Here is a 13070-nt window from a genome sequence, read left to right as displayed (position 1 = left end):
TAATTTCTTATGAGGTTCCTATGAAAAGTTTTTCCTTCTATCTAGTGGGATGTATGTGTTACGAGGTGAGTCTGGATCGCTCGAGGACGATGGCACGACTGTCACAAGGATGAGTATGCATTTATGCTGATAATTTGGGATGTGTTGATGTTAATATGATATGAGCTTATAAGAAATTGAATTGAGTAACATGCGAGATCATGGTAGCTAATACAGAGAAGTCATTGTAGGTTCTTGGGTGATGTGATTGTGGCTTTAAGTCTAGCGGGGGAGTCTATCACTGATGATTGGATCACATGGTCATGTATAGTTGTAGTTTCTGGACTAAGGTATGCTTGTTTTACATTTATGGTTTGATACAACTTGTGGGGATTGATACAATTAATATATACAAGAATGGAATCTTAGAGGGAGTTTCTGATATTGAAATTTGATTCTAAGGCTTATGGGCTAAGGTTGAATGAAGAATCTTCAGTCTAGATTGTGTTAATAGAGTCATATGGATTAATATGGCATGGGATAGCTGATATGTGAGTGTGTATGAAGAGTTTATTTAGTTATTTGATGGCTTTGGAATGACACTTGGCACATTTGAGGATGAATGTATGTTTAAGTAGGGAAGAATGCAACGACCCGACCGATCCTTTTTAGCTTTAGCATTTCTTTATGTAGTTTGAGACCTTGAGTTGCTCCATATGATGTATTACGACTTGTTCGGGAATGATTTGGAAGAGTAACTCTCAATTTAGAAACTTTAAGTTGGAAGAGCTTATCAAATTTGACTTTTGAGTGAATGACTTAGAAATCGGGATTTGATGATTTCAGTAGGTTCACATGGTGATTTTGGACTTGGCCGTATGTTCAGATTTTGTTTTGGATATTCCTAGAAGATTGTGACTCTATTTGTCAGAAGTTAGCAATTTGAAGAATTGTGAGTTTATAGGTTTTACCGGAAGTTGACTTCGATGTGACCAGACTTCGATTATGGTTTTGAGATCTTGGATATGTCCAAATGGTTGATATGAACTTGAGTGCAACGTTTAGTTGCAATTAGGAATGTCAAAGTGTTATTCAGACACATTCGGCGAAGTTGATTTTTTTTTAAAATTAAGAGATGGATTTGATCTTCGATTGTTGTTTTTGATGTTTGGATCCTTGAAATAATTTTGAATAAGTTATTTGGACTTGTTAACATAATTGACAGGGTCCCATGGGGCTCGAGCGTATTTCGGGTGATTTCAGACCATTTCAAATAAATTTGCACAACTGGTTTTCTTGTGTCTCTGATGAGCTTCGCGATCGCGGGAGGTGCATCACGATCGCGTAGAATGTTTTGGGAGATGGGAGCCTTGTGCTTCGCTTTTGCAGGGGTGTGTTCACGTTTGCGAATTGTAGGGGAGCTGTTCAGCGTGATCTCATGGAGTAGCTCGCATTTGCGTAGAGATTGAGGCAGGCTGGAGTCTTGGCCTACGCATTCACGATGGGCAGCTCACATTCGCATAGAAGGGTGGTCCGTTGGTCATCGCTTTCGCGATGAGGTTTTTCCAGGTGGGTGCATTTTGTGTTTAACGATTGCGGAGCAGTGGGTCATGATTGCGAGGGGTATACCTGGGCAGGCTGTTTTAAATTGTTATTTTGGAATTGTGCCCATTCTCTCATATTTTGAACCCTAGACTTGGGGAGGGGCGGTTTTTGCAAGGAGATTTTCATATAAGGCAAGAGGGTAAGTGATTTCTGCTCATTTGTGAATATATTTCAAGAATCTACATGAATTTTAATCCATTAAATATGAGTTTAAAGGGTAAAAGTTCAATTTTTGATATGTACTTAAGAGAGTGATGTTGGGGCTTTTGATTTTTAAATTGGACCCAGATTTAGAATTTATTTTTATATTTGGAATCATGGGATTATGAGCGAACTATATTTATGATCAATTTTGAATTTCGAGTCTGGAGCCCGAAGTTGTCTTTTTGTTGAACTTTTGATTTGAGTTAAAAATTGAATATTGTTTATATGAAATCAATTCCTAAAGCTTATATTGACTCTTGAGTAATGTTTGACTAAATTCGAGTCGTTGGTGTAAGATTTGAAAAGAAACACAATTGTTGCTAATTGAAGCTTGTCGAGAGGAGGTAAATCTTTTACCTATCCTTGTAAGAGGGATTCTCTATGTAGGTGATCTATTTGCTACTTGTTACTTAATTTAGGAGCCAATTTTTTGCGAGGTGATGCGCGTATATGCGTAGCTAGGTTATGACCATATCCGGTAGAGTTTAGCTTATGATTATGCCTATCCAAGTTTCATTGATATTATGATTATGTGATGACTCGTAATTATGGCTTAGAAGCATGTTTAAGATTATGACTTGTTGAATTGAGCATAAAGGATTATTTTTTCATGTTGTGTTTTTTAATTACTCTTTAATCATATACTTGTTTTATTTTTTGATTCATGATTGATGGTTACGTGGTTTAATTTCTTCATGTTAAATATTATGAATGGGGTTTTGAATGCTAAAAACTATTTACTGAACTGTTGAGATAAACTAAACTACCTTATTAGCTATAACCATCTTTTAGCCATATGGGCTTTTATCCGCATCTTTATTATTATGTCTGTTACTTCTTTATTATATTATTTTATACACATGCACATGAGTCGGAGAGTTGGATATTGCGAAAAGATGAGAATTTTGGCACCAAGGAAATGGTGAACAAATATTGATTATTGATGATATTGTGGTTGGATCGAGTTGCACACTACAATTATATTATGAGTCGATCGGGTTGCACGCCACAACGGTATTATTATTAGTGGATCAGTTTACACCCGTAACTATGCTTAGATATGGATACGTCCCTCCGGAGTAAGGTGATTACCCATGTTACTTTGGGTTCTGTGAGCGCAGGTACCCATGTTGGTGCTAGTTTGGACACTTGACTAGTGTGAGATATATGATTTTGTGCAATGAGGTTTTGGTATTAGATCATGAGCATGCATTTGTAGCAGAGACTCCTACAGTGGCTCTTAGATATATATGAATATTGTTGAACTCATATCATGATTATGAAAAGAATTGAGATAGCTGATATTGTATTATATATCTTTATCTGAAAAGCGTGTCTAAATTCCAAATTTACTGTGTTCTACTGATGGAGTTGATTGATGATATCATACTTTATTCCATGTTCTAATTATTTTTCATATGCTTATTTGATTTGTTAGTAAGTGTTGATATTGACCCCTCATTGTTACTTCTTCGAGGCTAGACTTGATATTTACTGTGCACTGTAGTTTTATATTCATACTACACTTCTGCATATTTTTGTACAGGTTCTGAGACTGGTATTAGTTGTACCAATCGAGTTGAGTAGGAGTATTTTATTGAAAACTTCGTGGTGAGCTGCTTCACTTGATCCGATCCACAAAACATGGAGTCTTTCTTCCCTAAATATCTAATTCTGTTTATGTATTTCTTTTCCGACAAATGTTATTGTTGTTTAGTTGAAACTAGTTACTCTTATTAGATGCTCGTGATGATGTGACATTGGGTTTTGGGTGCTTGTTAGATAGTTGTAATCGTGTTTAGACCGTGTCATTGATTATGTACTTATGATATTGATTTATGACTAATTCCGTGTTATTATTCATATCACGAATCAGTTGATGACTTATATAATTGGACTCTATTATTGTTGTTGAGTGTTGGCTTGCCGGGTTAGGCGCCATCGCAGCCTTTCTAGGATTTTGGATCGTAACATCTGCCGGATCCGGATATCCACGACACACCTATGTCTAGTTGAGGTACACTGGCTAAATGTATGTATTTTTGCCAAAAGATTAATTAAAAGCCCCAACATTTTTGTATTTATAATTTTGTCTCCACTCCATTTAATCTGTTTTTACTTTTTAGTCATTGACACACACAAGCTTTATTGTGTAAAAAAAAAAAGAGGAGAAAATAAAGTCTGCTAAAAGAAGTCGCTCTTTCTTTAATTCGAGACGGAGGGTCTCTTTGGTTAAATTCTCTCCATGAAGCTTAGGAGGGGTCAAGCTAATAACACAGTAAAGAACAAAACATAGTCGCATACAGAACTGAACTCTGTGATTTCCAAAGGGGAATGAAAGAGTATGAGAGGGTTCTCCTCTCTAGCTTCAAGGGCTTCTTCACCTGCTTTCACAAATCTCTCTAAACTAAACCACAATTCCCTCAGACCCATTACTCCCAAACCCTCAAATCTTGACTCTGTTGCGACCACTAGCTGCACCACCACTGAACAAACTTCACCCGGTAAGTCTTCGTTGAACTGGAGTTCCAACACTTCAATTGCAGCTAAAAATCGAAACCTTCAAGGAAGTAGTATTGATTACGAATATTTTACTCAGATTCTTGCAAGAAATGACTGGTATTTATTGCTAAACCATGAGTATAAAGCCAAGAGGGTTACTTTGAATCAGCAAGCAGTTGTTAGTATTCTACATAATCAAGAAAATCCATTACACCCTTTTAGATTTTACATCTGGATTTCGAATATTTGTCCCTCTTTTGCCAAGAATCAATCAGTTAAGGGGGTCTTAGGTAATGCACTGTATAGAAAAGGTCCCCTTTTGTTGTCAGCTGAGCTAGTTCAGGATATCAGAAACTCTGGAAATGTAATTACTGTGGATTTGCTTTGTGTTCTGATTGGTAGTTGGGGGAGATTAGGCTTGGGGAAGTACTGTGCTGACATTTTGGAGCAGGTTTCTTATTTGGGACTCGCTCCTAGTACTAGGTTGTATAATGCAGTGATCGATGCGTTGGTCAAGTCCAATTCACTTGACTTAGCTTATCTAAAGTTTCAGCAAATGCAGGTGGATAATTGTAATCCGGATAGGTTTACGTATAATATTCTCATTCATGGAGTTTGTAAGGTTGGGGTTGTGGAGGAAGCGATTCGTCTGGTTAAACAGATGGAAGGAGCGGGATACTCTCCCAATGTGTTTACTTACACCATTTTGGTTGATGGGTTTTGCAATGCTAGAAGGGTGGATGAGGCTTTTGAGCTCTTCCGGAGAATGAAGGATAGGAATATTGTTCCAACTGAAGCTACTGTAAGATCATTGGTTAATGGGGTATTTCGTTGTATGCCACCAGATGAGGGTTTTGAATTATTATCTAGATGGTTAGAGAAAGAACCTGCCTTGCCTAATATAGCTTTTGCTTCCGTGCTACATTGCCTTAGTACTAATTCTTTGCCAACAGAAGCAGCCCAACTTTTAAGAATATCAGTTGATAGAGGTTACGTCCTGGATAACTCTACTATTAACATTGTACTGACTTGTTTAATCAAAGGATTAGAGCTTGATGATACTTGTCAGATGTTAGACTTTATCACTGTTCGAGGTATGAAGGTTAGTATTGATATATATCTTGCACTTGTTGATGTTCTTTACAAAGCAGGGAAAGTAGAAAAGGGGAATGAATATTTGTTCCAGATGTTTAAGGATGGTCTTGTATCTAACACATTCTTCTATAACCGGGTCATTGATTGCTTCTGCAAAATCAAAATGATGGACAAAGCCTCAGAGGCTTTTAAAGACATGCTTCAGAGAGGTCTCACTCCCAATCTTGTAACTTTCAACACTCTTATTAGTGGACATTCTAAGGTAGGGGAGGTTGACAAGGTTCGTGAGCTACTGGTCATGCTACTGGAACATGGTTTTCGACCAGACATTTTCACATTTAGTTCACTGATTGATAGCCTTTGTAGAGTAAACCGGATTGACGATGCTTTAGACTGTTTCACAGAGATGGTAGAATGGGGAGTTGCTCCAAACGCTGTTACTTACAATATCTTAATTCGTTCACTCTGTGTCCTCGGAGATGTTGGTGGATCAATGAAATTATTAAGAAAAATGCAAGATGATGGAATAAAAGCAGATGTTTTCTCCTTCAATGCCTTAATTCAAAGTTTTTGTAGGATGAATAAGATTGATGAGGCACAAAGGCTTCTTGTAAGCATGTCGACACTGGATTTGAGCCCTAATAATCATACTTATGGTGCATTTATAAGGGCCTTATTTAACTCGGGGAGATTTGATGAAGCTAAGAACTTGTTTTTGTCAATGGAAGCAATTGGATGCATCCCCGATGCTTCCACATGTAAATTATATTTCGATTCAATTGTCCAATCAAGATGTAGTGAAGAAGCTCGGGATGTTTTAAGGGAGTGCAGGAAAAAGGGGATGCTATTGGAACCCGTTACTACTTCATAGTATCTTTTCTTTAGGAGTGATTATCACTTAAAGCCGACAACCTACGCTGCTCGTTAGCCCACCATGAACATAGCATTGCTATTGTCTCAACAGGCTGGAGCCGAATGTAATATAGGTATGACTGATTTCCTGATAAGTTACTATAGGTTTGGTGTTATAATCTCCTCTATGTCTCTGAGCTTTTCCTCGTTTTCTTCTGCTTCTTTTGTTGCCCTATACACTTTTTTTTTTATAAATATGTCTGTTTGATTTCTAAGTTGTTAATTATTTTGATGTTTTTCTAAATAAAAATATACCTTCTTCCAATCTTTGCTCCTTTGGTCACTGTATTTGCAATTATAAAATCCTAATGGTAAAAGATGCTAAGGAGGCAAGAAGGACAAAAAGAATTACTAGACGGACAGGAGCTTAAATTTTATTCCTTTCCCGAAAACGATTTTCAAATGTCTTGAGAGGGAAAAGTGGGATTTAGTTATAATATAGTGCCAGTCTAATGGACTAGGAATGGACAAGTGTATAAAGTAAAGGCGCTACTCTATGACTCCTGATGATCAGATGTTGACTTTTGTGGTCATTTTGTGGTCATAAGTTTTCCTATTTAATTGACAAAATCAAAAATAGAAAGATGTCACAGGACTTTCTCAATAGACAAATATCTGTGTATTCTGTTGAGAGATATTTTCTCTTGTTTTAAATGTTTCTATTGTATGCAATTAGGTGTGACCTATTACTACTAAGCAGCAGTTCATAATTTATAATGTTAGTTGAAGCATCTAATATAACTTGTCAACTGGGAAAATTGTACGTTGGGCTTAATTTGTAACAGAACTGCTTTATTCTTCTTTGTTTCGGTGAAATATAAACAGCATTAGTCAGAGATGGCATATGCAATCATCTTAGTGGAGTCATCAGGGGTTTTAAAATATAGCAGTCACGTTTTGCTGTCAGAGCTAAATTTCAGGACTGCTCAGGATGTGTTGGCATGGAAAATTAATTCTAGACTTCTTGAGACCATATTCGTGAGGAACAGACTTCTTAAGGTTAATTTTATTTTGGTCAGCAATGGCAGTCAGATAGGATAGGGCTTGCTGTGAGGTGTAGAAATAATCTGAAAGTTATCTAATGTGTTCTCCATCATGACAGCTAGAAGGACTACAATTGCTGAATTACTTAAAAGTGCAGTGGGCAGTAATCAATTGACTTATCTTTTAGTAAACCCCAATTAGGATTATAGAACGAATTGATGTAGAAGAGTCTTACAGAACACTAATTGGCGAGTCTGATAAATTAATATGGAATATCCGGTAAATAAGATTCTGATAAGTTAATATGGAATGGCGTATCCACAAGATGCTTTTCAGTGAAGTCATACTATAACATTTTACTTAATGGGGATGGGTTAAACCCGATATAGTTGTCATTATGGAAGTCCAAGGCACCTAACAATGTTGCTTCTTCGCATAGAATGCAGCATCAGGTTCCATCTTGGCAGCCTACAATTTAAGGAGGCCAAGAGTTACAGTGAGCTGGTGCTGTATATATAACAATCATGGAGAGGATGCTGATCACCTCATTCAACATTGTATTTTTCTTTTCATCCGATATATCATAGAATTTCATCAGTTGAATACGCCAAATGTTTTGGAAGAATGTGCAAAATGAATGGGTTACTCAACCACCGTTAGCAAATAAGCAGTCTCAATCATTCTATGCTACAGTAATTTTTTCTTTACACACCAAATAGAAATACACGAAACAAATGATTTTTATACTAATATTTATTTCAATATTATGGAGTCTTCTTACAATGATGTTTTCTTTTCCTTTTCGAAATACGAAGAAGTGACAGTGGAACTACTGTCAGTAGTTCACTCAATTACTTCTTGTGAATGTCTAAACAAATGAAAAAAGATTACTCCGTGATTTTTTGAATATTCCTATGACCTACTAGTAAGAAGCTGTTGAGAGCTAGGTTTCCTGAATATACGTCTTCCTAGCCGGTCCTAAATTGATGAAGGAAGAAGCATCCAGGTGTACATCAACGCTCTAGACTTTGTATTGAAGGGGTGGCGTGGCGAGGATCCTTCACATTTTGTTTGAACCTTTGTTCAAACAACCAATGCTTTGATCATTTAATTAATTCCCCCCCCCCCCCCCCCCGTGTTTAATATTGTGCTGGCAGAAGGCAGGCATTTTAGTCGGTTTTACCTACTATTGCTAATCCTTCAATATTGTAGCTTTGAATTTTGGATTTGCTGTTTGTAATATACATTTTGTTTAATATTTCATGGGTTAAAACCAATAACTGTAGCAGAGGCAATGGTGTATTGGAGGACAAGATGGACACGACGAAGAACGACTGCCTATGCAATTTCCATACAATTTGGGAAAAAATGGTTTAGTAGAATGTTTGAAGGATTAAAACTCCATAGTTTAAGGTTGTGTTCCTTTTGTATCTAATCTCTATTTTAGGTGTAACAAGGATTCTCCAGTTTGCACAGATAGTTGGCTTGATTTGGGTATTTTTAATTACATTGTACATATTATATAATGTTTGTAGAGCCTTTATTAAAAAAAAGGAGAAAATAATCATATTATGTTCGCAGAGCACCCAAAGGTGACCTAGCCGTCAATGAAGTTGGAATGGACTCAACTTCCAGTGGAGGCAAAAAAGTTAGATGATTTCTTCACATCTATTTAAGTAGTGATGGGCAGAGTTATCCAATAACTTTTACTAGTGGGAAGTAGCAAGTACCTGGTGAAGTAGTCGAGATGCACGCAACTTTGACTTGGACTACATCATCATAAATTTTTTCTATAGCACTTTCATTGTGGGATATCAATTACATAATTTTGAAAATAAAAGAATTGTTGTAGTTCGGGGATTTGGTTGAAGTCCGACAATACTTTTGGTGGTTTCAATTGGACAACGTTGTCCATGTAAAATATTTGTGCAATTGGAGATTTTCTAATAATGGTGAACTAGCAGAAATGATAGGTGCATATGTGTGAAGTGATTCCCAGTTGTAGTTCATGCTTTTAACTTCTCCGGCTTAACAATTTCTTAAACCACAAGACTTACATTATTCAATAAAAATTGTTAGATCTGAGATGGTATTCTGTAACTATCGCAACACCCTTTACTTTTAGGAGATTTCTGCAACACCTCTGAGTCTTTGGTTTCCAAGGACTTCCAATCTTTTAGCTATTGATAATGTTATAGAGACTTTTCCACTAAGCATTGTTTTAGATGCTCCTAGTAGAAGAGTATTTGTATTAAATTATTCTTGTTTTTAGGACTTCTGTTAGAAAAGTGTCGGGGGTTAGAATTTTCACTCATGCATTTATGTGCCTGTGCCACAATTCTAATAGATCTCCCCTTTTATATGAGGAGTGGCTTTGCTTTTCCAAGGAGCAGCAGTCTTTGATTGATCTGCCTTGGAAAAACAGCAAGTTTAACTTTAGGTATCTCTCTAGTAAGTTGCTTCGACACAGCAATTTAGTTGCCGCACCCGTGTCGACACGACACTAGTATAGGTGTGGATATGTGATCCATGCCGGATCTGGTCAAACAATTTTGGGTACTTTGACCACGACGGACGGAAAAAGTCTAGACGAGATAGAATTTGATTCCTGAAATCATAACCAAAACTAGGGTAAATTTGAAAAAAATAGCATACCTTCTCTAGGGAATCAATCCTTTACTTATCTACAACTTGAGAATAAAAAAGAAATCCACACTTTACAAGCTATACGTAAGTATTCCACAAAATTTCTCATAATTTAGAGATATTTTTATATTTTTAATTATTTTTAGTCGGATCCCTGCACCCGTATCCGTACTAGGATCTGTATCCCCGAATCTTAGAATTTGCATCTCGAAGGATCCGATCTCTAGATCCGCACCCGTGTCGGACACCCGCACCCGTGTCCGAGCAACTTAATATCTCTATAGAAATCTTGATGTTGTATATCTGATTGGGTTGCTGTTTAAGCTGGTTTACATTATACTTTAATTGTCCTGGATTGCGAAAGTTTCACTTTGTATATCTCCTTTATAATTTGCTTGTCTTGGATTGCGTAAGTTTCACTTTGTATATCTCCTCTGTGACATCTTGATGTTTTATATCTACTGGGGTTGAAATTCTGGTAATTTTTGATATTTCAGCTTACTTTTTTCTTCAAAATGAGGATGAAGAAAATTTTTATACTTAAACTTTTAGTTCATTTTCATCCTTCTTTTATGCGCAGGAAGTGAATGAGCTGTTAAAAGCAAAGTAGCATGCACTCGTTTTTCTGTGAGATTTGGAATAATAATGAGGTGCTTAATTGATCTTAAGAAATCTGATTTTCAGATCAAGGACCTGACTAAAGGAAGAAGGAGTTACTGGCTCGTTCTTATCAATACCAAACCAATACATACTATGGATGCTTCACTGTGAACGCGAAGATGGAGCCTTTGTTTAGATCTTATACATGAAACCTGGGTGTTAATTTGTAAAAGGTTTTTTGTCTGCCTCCATACATGATGATGAATCTTTTCTTCCTTTTCATCTCTGTTCTAGTCTAGATGGAGTGAACTGTACTCATGACCGGTTTAAGTCTTTGTGCTCATGCACTTCTATGAAAGAAGTTTTTCTTAACTACTTCAACCATGTAAAGAGGGCCAAACATAAGCTGGATAGCAATATAGAGGGCCAAACATGCTCCTGACATGTGGTTTAAGCCCCTTCTCGTAAAGGAAATGGAGATATTTGATCATTGAAAGCTGTGTTAGCTGAAAATGTTTTACTTTCAGGGCTTGGTCTTTCACCTTATTTCAATATTTCTCCTATCTTTCCCAGAAGTACTACTGGCTAAGGAATCATCAAAAGTTCAATATACATCCCCCCCTGTATCAATGTATTTCTATTACTTGGTGCTTGAATGAGGAACCATGACAAGGACTAACGATTTATAAGTTTGTTCCCAGTCACATGTAACATTTTGCTAATGTGAACACTTAAAAGTGAATTCTTGATATTCTGATCTAAAGAATGGATGTAGGTCTTCATATTGTCCCTTATTCCTACCCACCGAAGCTACAATGGCTTGCTTCTGGAGGTTGGGTTTTCTGTTGCTGCTTTCTGACCTAAGACAGAGATTTTAAGTTATCATATTCATCCATGTAACCTTTAAGATTTTTGCTATGTATACATGAAAAATAAAAAATGTTTCCCTACCAGACCCTGTAAAACTTTTTTGTTTCTAAGACTTGGCATGTATAGTTACCAGATACTTGTATGGGTGGTAGTAGGTATCAATGGAAGGGTTATGGTGTGCGAGCTAGCTCTCGTAAAATTTCTGTTGTATTTATTACTCCATGGGTAGAATTACCCAATATATGCAAGCTGACACCTCATAAAGCGTTTTTGGTTTTAGGATTTGGTTAGGTGGGAGGTAAAAGGTACTCAATAAAATAATTGTGGTGTGTGCTAGCATATCTGAACGACATAGTTATAAAAAAATTGCCCTTTTCGTATTTGCTTTTTATTTTAATTTTTAAAAATGCCTTCATGGCGTGAGTTGGGCAACGAACGACACTACATCCAATAGAACTCTAGAAAATTGGAGAGCAGTACTATGTAGGATAACTTCCAGCACAAGAATGGATCTTTTAGGTTTGATTTCTAATGCAAAAGACCTCAAGCAAGTAATGGCCGTTGCAGTTCAACTGCGTTCTGCTTTTAGTCACCTTTTTAGACCGTCCAATATTTTAAGTTTCCATCGAGCAGATCACCCATTTCTTTTACTTTTCCCCATGAAATTTCTCTTGTTTTACTTGACTATTGTAGATTCTTCAGTTACAAGCTTCGTTACAATTCCATACCTTAATTGAAATTTTCAAATATAAAATCTACAACCATCCTCAATGTAGAACATTCCCCAAAAATTTATTGTTTTAAATCTTGGAGAAATTATTCACTTTCTGGAATCTATTACGTGTGAAATACAACAGAAGATCTTGGTTTCAGGCACTACTTGCTTTATATATAATCAGCACAAACTTGTCCTTTCTGAAATGTCTGTCATATACTACTCATTTTTTGAGATGGCAGTTTCCATTAACATGAAGTATTCTCTTCAAGCTTTAGCCGTGACTTGCATCTTGTTTTTCCCCTTCAAACTAGGTGACATATGCTTTCTACTTTTCTTCTTTTTCCAATGTTAATCTTCTAGTCATCTGATAGTTCATGTGAGTGCAAATTGTTCTTGACAGGGAAAGCAGATGATTATGGGACTCAAACCGCAGCTGCAGGAGTACTTGAAAATGAATATCTGCCAAATTATGGAGGCACAAATGGAGGATATTCATCGCAAAACGGAGATTATCCTCATGAATATGGGGGTGACACTGGCACAGCTGATGCTCAACCTGGCTATCTTTTCTCTAAAGCTTTGCGATGTTTCAGCGATAAGCAGGTAAGTAATTCTTAGACATCAATGTTCTCACTTAATCTTTGCCTATGTTGCAATTAAGCAAGAAAGCATCGCTTATATATGTGAGTTTATAGTTGGAAATAGCATATATATGGAATACAGTTTGAAATGCAATAACTAATGATGAGTAACTTAGTTTAAATGAAGCTGCAGATATACACCAGTTGTGAGGAGGCTTATAGACTGACTGAGACAGGGGATCTCAATGTACCACCTGAATATACCGATCAATATTGCAGCGGACCATGCTTGAAGGAGACACACCTTGTGCTAAATTGTCTTGGAAATATACTGTCACACTTCAGATTCTATAATAAGGCCACCATTAGGGAGC

At 36.7% G+C, this 13070-nt stretch overlaps 1 protein-coding gene across 6 annotated transcripts; it reads left to right on the top strand.

Moving 5' to 3' along the window:
• Window positions 1-3998: 3998 nt before the first annotated feature.
• Window positions 3999-12650, top strand: LOC104090954 (putative pentatricopeptide repeat-containing protein At3g16890, mitochondrial). Of its 6 annotated transcripts, XM_033654730.2 has the most exons (3): window positions 3999-6371; window positions 8863-9721; window positions 10508-11284. In XM_033654730.2, the coding sequence occupies exon 1, from the start codon at window positions 4133-4135 to the stop codon at window positions 6254-6256; it is 2124 nt and encodes a 707-aa protein (XP_033510621.1). In that variant the 5' UTR covers window positions 3999-4132; the 3' UTR covers window positions 6257-6371; window positions 8863-9721; window positions 10508-11284. The 6 variants fall into 6 exon arrangements, with proteins under 6 accessions (XP_033510621.1, XP_070040464.1, XP_009594469.1 ...); XM_070184363.1 differs by lacking the exons at window positions 8863-9721; window positions 10508-11284 and adding an exon at window positions 12516-12650; XM_009596174.3 differs by lacking the exon at window positions 8863-9721 and having other exon boundaries at window positions 10612-11284.
• The last annotated feature ends 420 nt before the right edge of the window (window positions 12651-13070 follow it).

Source organism: Nicotiana tomentosiformis, chromosome 9 (assembly GCF_000390325.3).
Source record: "Nicotiana tomentosiformis chromosome 9, ASM39032v3, whole genome shotgun sequence".
NCBI lineage: Eukaryota > Viridiplantae > Streptophyta > Magnoliopsida > Solanales > Solanaceae > Nicotiana > Nicotiana tomentosiformis.
This window is presented reverse-complemented; position numbering and strand designations above follow the sequence as displayed.